Source organism: Diadema antillarum, unplaced genomic scaffold, assembly GCF_040938485.1.
Source record: "Diadema antillarum isolate AM-2024a unplaced genomic scaffold, OU_Dant_1.0 seq00000290_RagTag, whole genome shotgun sequence".
NCBI lineage: Eukaryota > Metazoa > Echinodermata > Echinoidea > Diadematoida > Diadematidae > Diadema > Diadema antillarum.
This window is the reverse complement of record NW_027271316.1, coordinates 309,006-327,612: the sequence shown is the minus strand read 5'-3', so window position 1 is coordinate 327,612 and position 18,607 is coordinate 309,006. Positions and strand designations below refer to the sequence as shown.

Genomic DNA, 18,607 nt, shown 5'->3' with positions numbered 1-18,607 from the left:
TGAAGACGATTTTAATGAAGTAATTTCAATCAATATCGGATTTTTTTGTCTTACAACATTCTACCTTCCATAAAACTATTTCTTCCTGTCGATATTCCGTTTTGTTATCTCAATTCCTTCATTTGCAGGTCCAGTTTGAATTCCCACTCCACGTTCCTTAACAGCTTAATAGACCAATCGAACATGAATGTGCAGAGTGTTATTTTATGACAACGAAGTTAGTCCTTTCTATTCTTTAAAACGTGAAATTAATGCAGGAATAACATTTCAGACTGTCAACTAGCAATAATCACATGACCGGCGAGGAATATCAGCAACATCCAATTCGAATCATTATTCTGCTCTTTTTTAAGAGGAAAACAAAGTAATTGATTGAAAATTCATGTAAAGTTCAAATTGTATAATTTGCATAAAACAACATGTACAGGTAGAGTGGACGACAAAAATTAAAAAGTTTACATACTGGATGTAAGTTCTTAAAGCAAAAGCCAGCAACATTCAGAAGGATAATTCTCAACAAGTTAACTAGAACACTATGGTCACGTGAAGTGACAATAGACAACATTGTTTTATTTAAGAAAAAAAGGAATTGCAGTATATCGTATTTTTAGGAATTTCGTTTTATATAAAAAGTCAGAAGAATTATAGTACATCGTAGACAGAGGAACTTTACTATGTCTGCAAATGGATAGTAACAACAATAAAATAAAATTCTTTTGCTCCTCTTTAAAATCCAATATTGTACCTACGATGCCACAACAGAGTAATCAATCTTCGAAGAACATCAATATCATTTTTTTTTTTAATGCAAGCCCTTGTATACTTTTTTTTTGGACATATGTTATTCCAGGTTTCTAACATAAGTTACAATTTCTGTATGATTCATCTTCCGTTATTGGTGATTCCTTGAAGCTTCCTTGATAACTTGAAAGAAACATCATTATTATTCCTTGAATGCAGGCCCTTGTATAGATTAGTGGACTTTATCTCACTAGGTCTCTACCATAAGTTACAATGTCTATGTGATTCATCCTGCGCAATTAGTGATCCCTTCGTGTGACGTAACATGCGATGATATCCCGTGCAGGTGTGAAAATCCGAATCACATTATCCGGTTACAATGCCGTCACCGTCTGTCTGTGGAGAACAAAATGATTCCAAAATTTCCTATGTCATTTGTGAGAAATAAAATTAGGTTATAGATTATCGAAGCAACACTTGGGAAGCAACACTGGAACAGTTGGGATAGAGGGCGTCCTGCAAATTACTTATTAAGCTTAAAACATGCATACACACACACACACACACACACAAACAAACACACACCATGCACATGCCCACACACTGTGTTATATATACAAACTCCTATCTGCTTCATAGTAGACAACACTGATCGCAGTATTGACTTCGCTGATGTCGCTCTCTTCAGTGTCACACAACAGAGCGGGGCTCGGCAAAATAGATAAATGTGTTCAAAAATGGGGGTTGAGCGACTTTTACTTTTTCAACAGTCTCATGTCATACACAAGCAAACAAATAACAATAGAAAAATACGTCATAGAAATATGCATATTGTCGTTAGAATGTTTTTATTTGTTTGCCTTTATTTTCAAACTCAACATATTTTCTTTTTATTCATGAGTAAAGCGGAAAAGATATTATTATCGATTGTTTTTATTGCACGATTTCAATTGCTTTGGATTATTTTTTTTTTTGTATGTCAAACGAAATGTATCATCTACCTTCATTTTTGCACCAAAATGTTGCTTAAGTTTCAAGTAAAAGCCGTTTTTTTTTTTCTGTTTAATACACGAATGTATTAAGCAACACAATATTTCAGAGTAGTGCGATTCCTTGCTAGTGAATATCAGTCCTATAGATGATATTTTCTGTGACACTATGAACTCACTCCAGCCCACTGTATATTAAGGTGTCTTTCCCACCGCAAAACAGTTATAAATGTTTGTATTCTGTGATAGTATAAATCATAGCTCTTTATTTCAAACGCTGCAACTGTTGCTTACACAGAATAAGTTATTCAATCGGTAGAAGTATTGTACCCAAATGCCGAAGGGAAGGTAAAATTATATTAACGGTTGGAATTTTAAGGCAGATAAGGGGTTTAGGCAAGGTTGCCCTTGCCCTGTTATTTGTATTAGTTGTAAAAGTTATGGCTTCACGCGTGAGGTCAAGTCAAATATTAATAGCATTAGTTTCCCAATATGTAAGGAACTGTTCGTATATTACTTTATACAGGTAATTTCACTGAAATCGCAATATCCTAAAAGAAACAGTTTTGTTTTGTTTTGTTTTTTGGGCTTGAGTTAAAACAAATCTCTCTTCCAACCGTGTCATATTTTGGCAAGAAATGCTAAATCCCTCAGCAGAAAATGATAAGAGTCCTATTTTACCTTAAAAAAAGAATAGTCCGATGGAAGATCGAATCAGATTGCACCGATTGTAAAGATGTTGAAACACTACGTGTTTTGTTGCATTGCCCACATATGAATTTATTGTGACAAACATTTCAGTACTAATCAATTCAATGAAAATATTATAAGTATAGAGAAAATGCTATCGCTTGATTTAGATATTTTGAATGAAGATATTATTTTTCTCAATTTAATCCCAATTTTCGCATTATTTAAAATATTTAGAAGGAGTATTTAATGCAAAAAAAGTCAAAAGCGATTCAATCATAAGTGTTTATTTTCAGATTTTAAAGGAGAAGTCGTCATTAACTGGAAATTTCCCTAAAAAGGGTAGAAATTTGTCAACAATAACTAAAAAAAGTACAAGGTAATAGAAACTCATTGAATTGTGAAATGGAACATATGAACGATGAAGCCATGTACCATTATAATAATGATATATGATTTGAAGAGTTTTATTCCAAAATGAGCTAAGCGCCATTTTTAACTCTTTATGTGCCATGGTGAAAACCCCCTGTGTGCCACGTTATTCTGAGACACGAAGGTAGTCATGCTTTGAGAAAGAATTATGTTTTACCAATTTGTATAACTTCTACAAATTTCTGTTAAGATGGGCATAATAGTAGGCAAAGTTAAAGAGGAATGCCAAGCTTTGTTTCGATATAAATTGTATGACGTCTCTATTTTCAATTTTTCTTTTGAATGACCAGTTGCTACATTACTGTAAAGGCATGACTTTTGCACATTAAACCGTGACAGAAACTTAGAATGTACGAGCAAATCTAGTTTTGAACATCGCTTGATAGTCAATCACCACATAGAATGCAAGCCGTATATAAGAGGAACAAAAGCACGAGAAACGCTTTCATTGTGCCGCGGGATTAGCAGTGATTAGCGGTTTATCGATCGGTCTTGGCGGCTTTGTTTGTTGAGCAGAATATACGGAGTTGGCACGCCGTCGACTGAGTCGGAGGTGCGAACGTGGTACATAAAGAGTTAAACATTCCAAAGTAACTCCATCATTAGATAGAGCAAAATTAAACATTTCCAGTAATACCTTATTTGAAACATAACAAGGGATATTCTAGAAGTTATGATTTAAAAGATTGGGTATTTTCTTATTACTTTCTTTGTTTTTAAACAGCTTTAATCACAAATATCTCAACTTAACAAAAATGGAGTTACCTCGTTTTGCGACAAAACTCTTCATTTGTTTGTATGTTGAATTACCTCAATTGAATGAATGTGAGGAAATGATGAATATACAATACACTGCAGCATCTCAGGCACTAGAGCGTCGAAAATTTTATTTTCATTATTCAGTTAGTTTCGATTGAAGAGTTCGTACCGGCTTTACGAAGATAAATTTTCTCCTCATGACGACAGTGATGACGCACAAGATCACGATGACGACGAGAAGAGCGTACGTGGTCGACGACTGCTGGAGGGCGCTACGATGAGGATTGGCTATTGGGCCCCCTAATAACGAAAATAAGGCACATATTTAGCAAACATTAATTTTGAAGGGTTTGTTTGCAAAAACCGATAAGTCCATATTTGTCAAATGGAGATATTTTCGATTAAAGGTCAAGAAAAATAAAGAGAATAATAAGAAAGTTTTTGCTTCTTTTTACCATAACTTAAAAAATGTACCTTTGTGTGTAGTGACCAATATATCATTTAAAAGGCATTTTTTTTTGTACTTTATGACAGAACCCGTACTTCAAAATATTCAAAAAAGGACTTATCGGTTTTTGCAAACAAATTCTTCATTTGGTAAACTAAATCAGAGTGACCTTCTTATACATCTAATATCAAGTACAAAGGATTCCCTTTCTGATATGGACACATTAGCATAGGATTTCATGCATTACGAACAAACAAATTAACAATATCGAAGAAAAAACAGTACACTTTACACACGTTTCATACTTGAATACCTTCAGTAATATCCCGTAAATACCTCAGTTTAGATATTCTAAACTACAAAGTACACAGATAAACATGATACAATCTTATTTATGGCGAAAGGACAGGTGCATGTAAGATCTTGTCAGCAGGCAAATGGAGAATAGATATTTGCATTGAAGGTAAATCTTATGGTTGAGCGGCCTACTGAAGTGAAAGAGGTTGAAATAAACAGATGGAGTAGACAACACCGCAGATATTTCTTGTTGGTAGAGAGTTGGATCATTGGATGATTAATAACAACAATAATAATAATAATAATAATAATAATACGTATTATTGTTATTATCATTATTATTATTATCGTCATATTTTCATAAAGCGCAAAATAAGCACTTGTTTCTTCATGTGCTCATTTCATTTCAATTCAATCTAATTTAATTCAGTTTTTTCATCCATCAAGGAGTGGAGCAAATATGTTATAACATATTATATAGCATAATATTGTCTGATTGTCTTTTTCGAGTCTTATTTATTGTAATACTGTTATCGTATCCATTGTGTTACATGTCACCATTATCATCATAATTATTATTAACTTTTCATTTAATATGTAATATTGCTATCGTAATTATTATCATCATTGACATATCATTACTAGTTTCAAGCACCACTGACAATTGCATAAAATCTCTGATCTGCAATGCTATCTATCTGATAGCATCAAAAGATGATAAGGGCCATCGTCTAATTTACTCTAACATTGATAGTCATACCTAGTTACATCTATGTTGACTGCACTTACTCCAGTATTGCTATTGCCTGCTTTTGATTGAATTGCACAAGAAGGCTCTATACTGGTATTTTTTGACCCAATAATCACCATGATATTCATCGTAATATGATTTGTAAGTCACTAAATTGAACGAGAATCCATTTTCACGTGATTTTTTTTTTGTAACAACTTGTAACGCCCGATTTCTGCAGTCGGCTGGTGGTTTCTTATAACAATTGTCATAATGTTATATATTATTATGTGACCGTGCATCACAAAACGAACAAAAAGTCGCAAGCAGTGATTTTGTGTCAGCACTGAAAATTGGTGAATTTGGTCAACCTAACCAATCATATTTTCTGAAAGAGCAAATCTTCTTCTATCTATACATTATGTTAAAGTTTGGGATCATAAAACAAACAGGAACTTATGTTTTCAGCAGTTTTTTCTCGAACACTTTTTGGTGGAATAGCGGAATTAGGTGTTTCTCATAGAGCCCTCTATTCATTTCTTGAAAACCCTGTCCATACTCTTCACTTTCAACTAAAATAACTTTAGAAAGAATAAGACTACAGCATTGAAAGTTGGCATTAATCAGTTACAGAATGTGTTAATGAAGCTTATTTAATTTCAGTTTAATCTCATAATCCCTTCATTGCTGTTGCTCTGATGGTCAACATCCTGTTTCTTGTTCCACTTATCCCACAGCTAGCATGGCTTGGTAAGGTGTGTGTGTGTGTCTGTCTGTGAGTGTCTGTGTGTTGAACGCTCTTTAATCCACCCCATATCAAACCAAGAATTTGTTTACAAATCGGAAAAAGAAAGAGAACAATGATTTGTTTTTTTAATGATTACCCCCATTAGTTTCTTCGTAACAGTGTTCCATCCACGTCATCGTCTTCCCGTACCCGTTGGTCGCCGAGCACGTGACGTTGACGCACCCATTGGCGAGCGGTGACAGGATTGCTGATGCGCAGCTCGAAGTCGACAGCGTACGGTTGTCGACCCCGATGCTGTAGGTGTGGAGATGAGGGAAGGGCTGATCGGAGAGGTCGACGTGACAGGTGATGACCAGGGTCACAGTGTCCCCCACTCCCTTGATCTCCCTGGTTCGAATTTCGAGAATATGACTCCGTGGTATTTCAGGATCAACATCTGTAATAGGTTTGGATATGTTTAAATATGATTTTATGAGAACACACTTAGATATACGTTTTGTACAAACTTGCACATCTTAGTGAATGACATGACACTGACACGTATGTACATTAACGAGTCCATATAAGCAATCAGACATTTTCAGTGGGATAAAAAGTAATATGTATAGAATAGACAAGGCCAAGCTTTAAGTTCGTTTGCATTTTTTTTTTTGTGTTGCTTGTTTCGCGTACGTTCCTTTCTTCTTTTGCGTGCAACAAATTGTTTATCCGGACTGTTTTCACCACATAATAACAGTCAAATTAGCCTTGAACCAAATGAGTCCTAAAAGTCTGTGTGTGTGTGGGGGGGGGGGGGGGGGGGGATACTAGAAGGTGCTCCATCTGACCTGATGGTCTTGGGCAGTAGCTCTTGCTCTTCATCGTTTCCCCGAAATCATTCAGAGCAGTGCAGACAACATCGATGCACGTCGTAGGTTGCAGGTCAAGGGTCGCAGTTGGAGAAGCTGATATCGATACTAGGTTATCTTCGACGGCGATCTTGTAAGTATGTATCGGCGGGAAGGGTTGGTCGTCTGGATCAATTTGACATGTAACAATAAGACTGTGCTCTCCGTTTTCGTCCTCGACTGATTCTACTATCACTGATAATATGTCATTTAGAGGTGGATCTGTGAGGTCAGAGCAAAAAAGGAGGAGAAAATACATAAGCGTATTTAGAAAATGGAGGAACTCTTATTCAAGCACGCCGGAACACTTCTGCTTTTTTGTGTGGGTTGTTGTTGTTGTTGTTGTTGTTGTTATTATTGTTGTTGTTGTTGTTGTTTGGTTTGGTTTGGTTTGGTGTTTGTTTGTTTGTTTTTTGGTTTTTTTTGAGGGGGGGGGGGGGCAAAATTTCGACGGGGGCATATTTATGTGACGGTGTCAGATCCTCGGCGAGGGAGCGAAGCGTCGGAGCGGAGGAGGGTGTGGGAGGGATACCCCCTTCCACGGTAGGGACTTTTTGTAAAAACGGAGTTTAAAAGTCGCGTTTATAGAGCATTTTAAATCAAATTTCTAGGGAATTAAACATAGTAAAAAGATCACTGGGAAGGACTGAGATTATAACATACGGCAGTGTACGGGAGTATACATTTATGTGACGGTGTGAGATCCTCGGCGAGGGAGCGAAGCGACCAAGTGGGAGAGGGTGTGGGAAGGGGATACCCCCTCCCAGGGTAGGGACTTTTTGTAAAAACAGAGTATGAAGTCGCGTTTATAGAGTATTTTAAATCATAGAAAGTTTGTCTGATAAAATTAGTAAAATCTTACGAGTTCAACGGTAAAAAAAAAATGACTGGAATCGGATGAAAAATAAGGAAGTTATGACATTTTGAAGTTTTGCTAATTTCTGCAAAACAGTTCTTGTACAGTGGAAATGAATATGCAAATGAGTGAGCTAATCATGACATACCCTCACAATTTTCTATTAATCGTGTACCCAAAAAAAAAAGACGAAAATTCAATGTTTCTGTCTTTGAAGTCTGAAACATGATATTATTTGTGGTTGAATAACTTCAGAAGAGTGATCAGTTAGATATACGAAGATTCGAACCCTGGCATAATTGCGTTTGAATGAAAAAACAAAATGGAAATTCTAACAGCTTTATGTACAAATTATATGGTAAATTGTGAGTGAATGACATGCTCATTTTGCCGTTTGCCTATTCATATTGACTGTTTCCCCCAAAAATAGGGAAACTTCAAGATGTCATAACTTCTTTATTATTCATCTCATTTCGATCAAAATTATACCATTGAACTCGCAATATTTTACTCTTTTACTCTTTCTTATCAGACTAACTTATATTGCACTGGATTTCCCCTTAACAATATAAATCTCTCTTTCATAATTTTGACAATTTGGTGTTTTCAGCCATACGATTACCTTCTTCAATTAGATTAAAGTATGACGGAAAAACAATTTATCCAGGGATGAACTCACATAAAGGAATCCCTCCATATAACTGCCTTGTTCTAGGCCAGAGCATTTTTTAAAACCTATTGTTTTCTGCGTGGAATAAATTAGCAAATTACTTTAGAAAAAAAGAATACAAATAAATTCATAATGAACCGTGACTAGCTTTACTCATGAAAGAATACATTTTAAAAAAAGTAATTGTCACAATATACAGAAATATAGGCCCACAAAGAAGATTATATTACCGCGCAGGAGGGTAAAGCGAAGTTTGATATTTGGGGCCTCATTAGATGTACAGAGAAAAAAAAATAGTTTTGATAAACTATCTATACGCTTGGCTATAACAAAACAGGAAACTGTTTTACAAAACAAATCCAAAATAGACATGTACACAGGTGATGCTAGAAAAAGAAAGGGATGGCGAAATTGGAAGATAATGAGAAAAAGTAAGAGACGAAGTAGTAAAAAGATTCCTCGTTCGCTGCACTTGTTAACACAAAAGGTGCTTTCACCCAGTTGCCTGGTAAAGGCTGGGTGAAGCTGCAGAACCATCCTTGTGCAGGAAAAGGGGTGACAAATATTTTGCGACAACTCTGTGTGCCAAGGCAGAGTTACCAAAGAACCAAAATGCTTCATATCACACACAAAAAAAAAAATACGTTTGGTGAATAGGTAGATTAGGTCACTAAAGTTTTGGCGAAAGAACATTACGTTTAACGAATTTTTTTCAAAAAAATCAACTTGGACAAATGCGCGAGACTAGGATGGCAAAGATTTTCATACGTCTGGGCCGGTGTGTCTAACGGATTCTTTTCTTCTTCTTCTTCTTCTTCTTCTTATTATTATTATTATTATTATTATTATTATTATTATTATTATTATTATTATTATCATTATTATTATTTATTCGGCAATTCAACATACAATACAAGCGAACATAAAATACAAACAGAAAATCGTATTACATGATATAACAACTGTGGTGATTCCATGTGCATGCTGCTTGTTGCCAGGGGAGGAAAAGGCAAACTTAATCACGGAGGCTCGAGACCTTCCTCCAAGACCAGTGCATGCACCAGGAATCAGCTATATCAATGTAAAATAGTTACAACCATTATCAAATGATACATTATTACACAAAAGTGCACTGAATCCAAACACAAATATGACTAAAACTATCACTGAATATGACCGATGCCCCACCGTGACCTGATGGTGTTAGCTCATCCAGCAAAACTGGTGATTTGCTCTCTCTCTCTCTCTCTCTCTCTCTCTCTCTCTCTTTTTAATAGTTAAAAGAGTTTTCGGTTAATACTCATACGGTGATAGCGAAAAACATTGGTGAAGAGGCTTGTTTGGTATACCTTTCGGGCAGTGCCAGAGCGTCGATATGGTGGAACCAACACCGTTCGTCGCGGAGCATGTGAGGTTGATGCAGTCGTTAGGGCGTGGCGAGAGGATGGCTGAAGTGCGGCTTGATGAGGAGAGAGTGGTATTCCCAGTACCGATGGTGTAGGTGTGGAGGTACGGGAACGGCTGATCGGTGAAGTTCACGTGACACGAGATGACGAGATTCACTACGTTATCTTTTCCTCTCAGCTCCACAGCATCGACGGATAGGATGTTTGGAAGTGGAGCCTGAGTGAGTGTAGGGTTGGATACTGCAATATCAGGAGTGTGATTACCACCTTTCATTGAGAAGTTAGGGCAAAGGGAGAACAGAAAATAAGCGGCAAATTGCAACGCATGAACCATTGTGCATGGGATACGGTAACTTAACATCACTTCTTCTTGATAAGCATATGAATTCACAGTTGTCCAAGAATTTAAACTTTATTCAATAACACTGAGACGATATAACTATCTTAATCTTTAAAGTTTCCCGTGCGAGGTAATTACAGAATAAAAGCAAAATAGCCTTGTGTCCCACGGGCCACCATAACTGTTTCTTGTAAATCGAAATAGATTTCTTTGGTGTCTTTCGTTGTTGTGAAAACATGATTATATGGGTACCTTTTTTCGGGTACCCGAATTTTTTGGAGGGTTTTCCGTTCACTATTCCATGAAACACGATGGTAGCTGATTGTAAAGAGATTTCGAAGACACATTTTTGTTTGTCTGTTTGCTTTCCTCCGTTTTTGCCAATGATGATTTCTAGACATAGGGCCTACATGAAGCTACGCATATCTGAATTAGGTACATTTTAAGCCCCGAAACACATGACAGTCAATCACAGTATACCCGAAAATCAGTCTGAGCAACATTTTAGGCAAATCTAAATACAAGACAAATATTGAGAGGATTCTCCAATGAAAATAATGAAACACTCACCATCAACTTGAAGTGTTGCTGATCGCAGAAGCCCGTACACATGGCACTGGAGAATATCACCATCATTGACGGAAGTGGGGGTAAAGGTCATTTCACTCGTCATGTCGTAGTAAGTAAACCGGTCAACGTCGTACGTGAACCCGTTGGTGGAGGTCTTGTTCGCGTAGTACGCATCCACGGCACTCTGGTTTCCTAATTGCAATGCATCCCAATGTATTCATGGTATGAACCCAGTGGAAATCCCAGTAAGCAGGATTGAATTGAAATAGACAAGATATTAGAAAGCAATATATTTTCTTTGGATACAATTGAACGAGCTCCTGTGTGTGTGTGTGTGTGTGTGTGTGTGTGTGTGTGTGTGTATTGACTACGCTCTCCTCCCGTAGTACCTCGAAATATTGACATGTCTACACGTTTATGTTGTTCTGTTCATGTACGTGTAAGATTAAAAGGTCATGAGTAATCATAGTTATTACTTATTTGATCACAACATTGTTAATTATTGTTGATCTATTACGTTTCTTATTTGTAAAAGTGAACAAATACAACTTATGCTAATTAAGTCGTGATGACAGCAATAGTAATCTTATTGTTGTTGTTTTTTTTTTCAGGGGTATACATTAGTGTTGTCATTGCCACTCCTTGAAGACCTGTCTATTACGCTGCACTCCCTAATCAAACAAAGGCGGGTACAAATCTTACCGCTGGACAAAAATTTAGTATTAACACAGTTTTTCGAACAGAATGTGCGGATGATGGAAGCAAAGTCTGCAAAGTACACATACTCTTAAGCATTGACGCAGTAAAGTTTTCTGCTTTACCAAAGGTTTCCTTTTAATATTATGTAAGCCTACAATAATGCAAAAAGAAATGGTGATAATACACAGTGTTCCAGGGAGTAAACCTTTGTGAATTCAAATCGAAGGGAAAACAAAGAACGTCATTTCTTTTTTCTAAATCAGACTGAACTTACGTTCCCCTTCGCATCGCACCCCGACATCGTTTTCATGGCCGCACGATGAAGACACCCAGCGAGACGGGAAGCAACCCCACGGCCAGTGGTAGCACTCCAGAAGGGATTTCTCGTTTCCAGTCGGGCAATAAGTCCAATCATCAATCCAGATGGGACCAGAACCCTGCCCGAAGTGGGCATCAGGATGCACCGATGTAGCCGATGAGTAACCCAGCTGTTTGCACACAACATTTGCTTCACTCATGTCCCACTTGTTATCACACACTGTGCCCCACCGCCCGTCACAGAATATCTCAACTCGGCCTTCATTATCGCTCGCACCTCCGACAAGTCGCACTGATAAAAAAGAATGAAATAAAACATAACAAAACACACAGAAAATGCGCAGAGTGACACGGGACATCGTGATATATTTCGCAAATGAACCAAAAGAATTTTAGAACAGTAAGTAGGCCTATTTTCTTTTATTTTCGCTGGTTTTATTGTTTGTTTGTTTGTTTTGAGGAAGAGGGCAATTTACCTTTACCTGAATTTCTTGTTGAAGGGAAAATATTAGTAGTGAAAAAAGATCGGATGTTGAAATAAAGAGTTATTGTCGGAGATGTTTCTTATTGATAAAACAACGGAATGTCAGAAAGGCGAGAAAGAGATAACTTAAAGGAGGAAAATTAATTGAAGTATATCAATATTGGTGACGTTCGAGTAATATAGATACATTGGAGAATATAAATATATAACATTGATCCCTAAAAAGGGAATCAGGACCTGTCACTCGTTTTTTCTTTTCCACCATTTTTTTTTTTTGCTCATCACTTTATAGATAAGGTGATCCAACATTTTTCAAAAATGTTCAAATTCTGAAGATTTGAGAAAATTATAGTTTTTTTTTCCTCTTCATCAGCATAGAGAGAAAACGACAGAGTTATGAACTTTAAATCTTTTGTCTCCGAATATTTTTATGTCCACAAGAATTCGGCGCAGTCGTGTATTTCATATGATTGATCTGATCAATGAACTTTTTTGGTCTCTCTCTCCCTCTCCCTCTCTCTCTCTCTCTCTCTCTCTTTCTCTCTCTCTCTCTCTCTTCTTGTCTCCCTATAATTCTCCTCACCCTCCCCTCCTTCTTTGATTCAAGATTAAACTGGATATACTTAACTATGCATAAAATACGATCGACGTGGCCTGCAATGATTGGGGCGACTCCAAATTACTGGCATTTAATACTCACCAATCTTGCCATCACACGGCCTCGAACAATCGCTGCCTCGAAACTGGTAGAGATGCGGCGTTTATAGGCAGACCGCTATGGGATTGGTAAATTCTGCCTCTTTTCATATCAACAGGTTATTTAGCGTTTGATCTCTCCTGTCGATGCCCAAATCGATCCCTATCCTAACGATTTAAACTAAAAGAATCAATCGATGTGAAACCAGTACGTGTTGTAGTGAGGCATTTTGGATTTGGTTATGAATTTACAGAAAAGAACATAAATGAATATCTCCAATTGATATTTTCTTAATAAAAAACGGTTTATTATTGTGTGATTTCCGTCCCGGAGAAATGTAGTAAACAGTTCGATTACCGTACGTGCCAACGTCTTTCATATTATTTTTAGCATCGCTGAGGATTTTATTTGATCGAATCTCAGTTATCTGAGCAAAGGCTTAAGTTACCTTAAGTAATGTTATAAGCATTGATGCGTTAACAAATCATGAAATTACATCATGAAAAATCGGTAATTTACAAATTATGTGGCTTTAGAAGTGTATTTAAGAATGTAAGATATATTTCATTTAAAGTATTCAGATACCGCATTATCTTAATTAACGCATATTTCAAATTTGCATGCGCGAAAGGGATACGCGTTTCAAAATAGTGTGTTTCTTACCTGTCAAAGACATATTGATTGAAATCAATATTGGTGAAGATTTCCCATTCCCTCTGAGCAGCAGCTTGATCAGACATAATGGCATTGCTCATATCATGTTCCTCTGTAGTGAAATTAAGGTAGCCAACACATCGTATTCATATTTTTTTTTCTTTGCAACAAATTTTAGGTAAATCTGGAATAAGATATGTTTAGATATAACGCCAGACAATGGGAAGAAATAGAAACACTTTTTGGAGTGGTATTTTCTGCACTACATCAACATGCGAGCAAAATCTTTCTACAAAATCTTTCATTAAAAGAATTTACTTCGGTCTTATTACATCGAAGTATTTCAGGAAGCTAAATTCCGGGATCCAATAATGTCAACATTATCCCTATAACACAGTCCTAGATAACCCACTGTTGATGGAAACGATTCAGTCACTCGTCGCTGTCTCTACCTAGATTCATTAGCTCACTAAAAACAAGGCGTAATGCAGCGGTAATCGCCGATAAAGAGTCAATCAAAGATATATTTGGACAGATAAACATATGTACTCTCCATTCAAATACCCTCTAGTGTAACGTAATAATAATTTCATTGGTTTGGACAGAAAAGTTACTTGGCTAGACAATTTCTGGTTTTCACTCATTTCCGTCTCGGGGTTATTCCTTGTCAATTTGAGCAAAACTGACCACAACACAGACAATCGTCGAATGTTCTTGTTAAAGAAACTACTTCTTAAAGGTAAAGAGTTGACAAAAGAGATGTAGTTACAGAATTCAAGGCAAGCGCGATATTTTTTACTTCCAGAGCTAGGTGAAAACGTCTTAATAAAAAAGTCATTTTAATTACCAAAAAAAGTCTCTAAAACTCCAAATATTAGGCCCAAATGAAGTAGGACAAGGTAGCAGGAAGAGAACAGTAGAAAAATAGGAGAAAAGTGTAAAGATCTCAGAGAGAAAGGATCAATTTTGTCACTTTTATACGTTCATTGCCTTTAGATACTGGGTTCTTCTTGTGTATGATTTCACAACGTATTGATCATGCAAACTGAATAGCGCGAAATGTACAAGCGTTTCTGTGGCATTGAAAATAACTTTATTACAAGCAGGCTGAGTGAAAAAGAGTAATAGAGGAATATTCACTTACCAGGTTGCTGTGCTATCGTCAGTAGAAGATCTAGACGATAGATTTTTTAATTTCCCAAATGTCATCGCTCATTCTATATAGATAGGGTGTCCGTTATGAAGCCAGCGGATTTCTGCCAAAAGCAGTTACACTGTGGAGAGATCAGAAACGCAAAAATATCCAGCATTTGTCATTTCCAAGAGACTTACTATCCATATATTTTTACTTACGTCGTTTAATGAATATGCCCTGCGAGTGTCATGCATAGCACTTTTGCAGGATCTTGAAAGATAGAGTGTTAGGAAAATGATTAGAGAGTGATGTACAATGTCTAGGGCAGAGTTCGCTTCCGTCCCATGCCAGGGTACAATGTTATCTTCCGGAAGAGGCTGGGACCTTGGCAGGGTATGGATCATATCCGGTTCATTGCCTTCCCCCCCCCCCCTCTTCAGTCAACTTAATACCTCCCAAATAGTGTGTATTCTCACTATTTGAAGATTGAACAACCGACGAACCTGTGATAATAATTTTATGTGTGTGATTGTGCATCATTCTAAGTTGCATCACTTAATGTCGGGAATCTATTGCATGGCCTCTACAATGTGGAGGAAATCAAATAAACATTCAAGGGAAAGTAATTTGTGTGTGTGTGTGTGTGTGTGTGTGTGTGTGTGCATTGTAATCAATTCTTTTCTCCGATTACAAGAAGCATACATCGTGCAATAATTCATAGAAAAGGCTATGGTAGCACTGCAAGACTTTGTATTATTGTGGCATTGCATGATTCTCTCGATTGAAGGTGACATTTTGATGATAATGCAAATTCGCAGCATTACTTTTAATGTCTCATAGCATTGGCAGTATAATAGTACTATACTTGCGATCCCTCTTCCCACCTCACTGTCTTTATTTTTCTGCCAAATTTGCCACACTTGTCCTCTAAAAAGTATGTTATTAAAACAAGTTTGAAAAAGTCTTTTTTAATCATCAGTATTCATAGGGAGGGGGAGAAGGATAGGGCGATTCCAACTACATGTATTACAATTGAATCGGGATGCATTCTAATATATTGCATTTCAGTGTCATCATAGAGATAGCGTGTCCCTTCTTCAAGTGATGTCACCAACCGGAAAGACACAGCGAATGTCTTGGTACAGTTCCAAGAATAGACTGGGGCGCAAGTAGGCAGAAAATGGTACCAAAAATGTGACATTCATTCTTGAATATCTCAAGTTTTCAAAGATGACCACTGAATTTGCCTTGCCTGACGGAATATGCTCATGTTAGTCAAAATACATACGTATATTTGACATCTTTAGAGAGTCTGTTTAATTTATTCTCAACCTCTCTAGGATATACATGTACTGATACAGTCGATTCACAGAGCTATTTGTTTGCACGCCATCTGTAATCTTAACGCCATTCAGATACCAGACAACATCGTCAGAACCCAAGACATCCCGGGCAGTACAGAGAGCTGTTACTTCCTGGTTTGGTGATAGAAGACTTGGCACGTCTACTGACAAAGTAGCTCCGCCTGCGTGAATGAAATCAGACAGAAATGTGAAATACAGAAAGCAGAGAAATCTCTTCTTTATACATGTTTACACATCTTCTTTTTTTCTTGAAAGGCAACTCATATTGTAGAAAGTGTTAAAATACCGATTTTCTTTAAAGTTTGTTGACCTTCTTGTCTCCATATCATATTCCTACGTAACACAATGCATTTTAAATATTAATTTTGTCTGTACGAGTAGGTACAATAAGAGCCAGATGTAACCCGAGATGATTCTTTTTCTTGTAAATAACTATTAAATTATCTAGCATACATTTAGTTGCAGAATGAATTTACAGGAATAAATGAAGAATTTGTTTTCTGTTTCAAACAATAGAATAAAAACGAGACAAAAAACAACAACAATACAACATGATGTAAGGTCTGCTTACCCGAATAGCTAATGGCGAAGGAGAAAAGCCCAGCGAGGAATAGAATCCGTTGACCAGGCATCACGTCAAGCATCAGTCAAATCCTGAGAGTAGAAATTAAGAAAAGAGTTAATGAACAATTGCTTGTCTACAGGAGTGACAATTTTTACGACAATCTATAAGACGCCTTCAGTTTCTCTAAAAGGAACTCTTAGAGCCTTCCATTTATTGTGAGAAAGATTCTACTCGTCATTTTGTATCAATTCGTTAAAATATTGTGAGCATCATCTTAAATCTCTTGCATTGATGTCACCTTCAAGTATATACTTCAAGGTAGGTTCTGTTGACAACAATGCCTGACTGAAAAGGATATATCCCTCTAAAACAGCTGCTGAAGGCTTTTGCACCGAGGCCTATTTGCATCTGTGGAGTGGCACGGATTTTTCTGAAGTCGCACACGCCTTTGTGAATGTGTATGCGCGCAGACGGTCATTCGTTCGTTTGAAGACCGATAAATCCGCGTTTGGGTTTTCTTGCAAAACATTCGTTTTCAACCGACCGAAACAAATTGTCAATCTTGACCGATGAATTTATATCAGGATATGATGCACAGAAGGAACTGCACTGTTTAATCCCCGTCGTATCTTATAGACAAACCTTTAATGGCAGAACTATATTTCTTACGAACGCGGAATGATAATCAGCCATTATGATTTGCATTTCAGTCACTGCGTCACACCCACCTTATAGAGATAGGACCATTGTGTAAGTCCTTGTCCACATAAGTGTCCTAAGTATCGACAGTTGTACATCCTGGTTTCAGGTCATGATATGATGTGTGTATCCAGTTTCGTAACGTGTTATTGTAGGAGGGTTGATTACAATTTCTCCACACGCCTGAGGGATCTGATTTTTCAGTATACATCTTAAAGCTCATAGTTCTCATAGTATTAGAGATTTTGTTTGTAAAAGATAATTGATTATGCTATGTAAATCTTATCTGCAACAACATTCATCCACTTGAGAAGTTGGAAAACATCCTACCTGGTGATCTGTTTTATGTTCTGTTTTACGCATCATCCTGCGTCCAATCATTTATATATATATATATATATATATATATATATATATATATGCCTTTATTAGTGTACGTTTTGGTGTGGCGTGTTCTTATGATACGAGTGTTTTATACATCGTTATTTGTTGGTAGTCGTGTACGCGAGACTTTATGATATCATGTTGTTCTTCTTTGGTTGGCAGAGCATTCTGATATCGACGTTAATATGAACATCGCAAGTCCAATAACATCATAAAATGGAGACGTTTTTTCTTCCTGTTTATATAGGAAACAATTATGTGTGACTCTTGGCATTGTAAGCGGACTCGCGGGGAAGGATCTGACTATACTTCCTCAAATGAAACCTAATTGATATGAAAGATGAGACTTTATCCATTCGAAACCACACATTAAGGTACATCTCACACATCCAAGTCAAAGAGGGGATTTATACGTTAAATAAAGGCGTTTAAATGCATACACACACAGATATCCATATGGTATATACACTATAATGTGTATATGAGGAGTTCCTTTCCAAAAGGTACTAAATCCACTTTTGAAGGGAAGGAGAAAAACTTGTTTTTTATTTCACATGCTTTTAAGTGTTTGAAATGATTTTATGTCCATGAAAATTTGTCTTAGAAAAATCTATAGTTTTTAAGAATTAATATTTCGGGGATTCTGTGAATTTAGCACTTTTGGAAGAAATCCTTTTGCATGGTGCTGTTCAAGACGTAAATTTTGTTTTTGTTATCGATTTTTGTCACTTTCTCAGCTGTATCTCTCCATAGGATAGAAATGAAAAATTTCACCGGTTATAATCAAGTATTATGTGGGTCGTCTGGGAGGCTACACGGGCAAGAAAGCTAGCCAGCCTGGCCTCACTCTAGAGTCAAAGCGCTGTCAAGCATACTGCATACAAGCGGGTTTCTGATCGGATTATGCTGGATTTACCACCTTTTGGAACAAAACTCCTTTTCCATTGCCTGATTTCTCCACTTTCGCAAAATAATTTCATTACATGTACTTTGAAAATGTTACTCTGTGGGACTACTAAAAATGAACGCATTTCTATCAAAAAAC

General features: G+C 36.8%; 2 protein-coding genes across 2 annotated transcripts; both read right to left on the bottom strand.

The window, feature by feature from the left end:
• On the bottom strand, nt 1–6,788 carry LOC139730074 (uncharacterized). The gene is made up of 4 exons (XM_071640983.1): nt 6,662–6,788; nt 5,971–6,270; nt 3,781–3,911; nt 1–1,137 (listed from the first exon to the last, which is right to left on the bottom strand). Exons 1-4 carry the CDS (start codon nt 6,693–6,695, stop codon nt 1,108–1,110), a joined length of 495 nt encoding a protein of 164 aa, XP_071497084.1. The 5' UTR covers nt 6,696–6,788; the 3' UTR covers nt 1–1,107.
• Nucleotides 6,789–9,540: 2,752 nt separating this feature from the next.
• On the bottom strand, nt 9,541–12,839 carry LOC139730082 (uncharacterized). Its single transcript, XM_071640990.1, has 4 exons — nt 12,765–12,839; nt 11,537–11,872; nt 10,564–10,755; nt 9,541–9,920 (listed from the first exon to the last, which is right to left on the bottom strand). The coding sequence occupies exons 2-4, from the start codon at nt 11,778–11,780 to the stop codon at nt 9,541–9,543; spliced, it is 816 nt and encodes a 271-aa protein (XP_071497091.1). The 5' UTR covers nt 11,781–11,872; nt 12,765–12,839.
• Between the last annotated feature and the right edge of the window lie 5,768 nt (nt 12,840–18,607).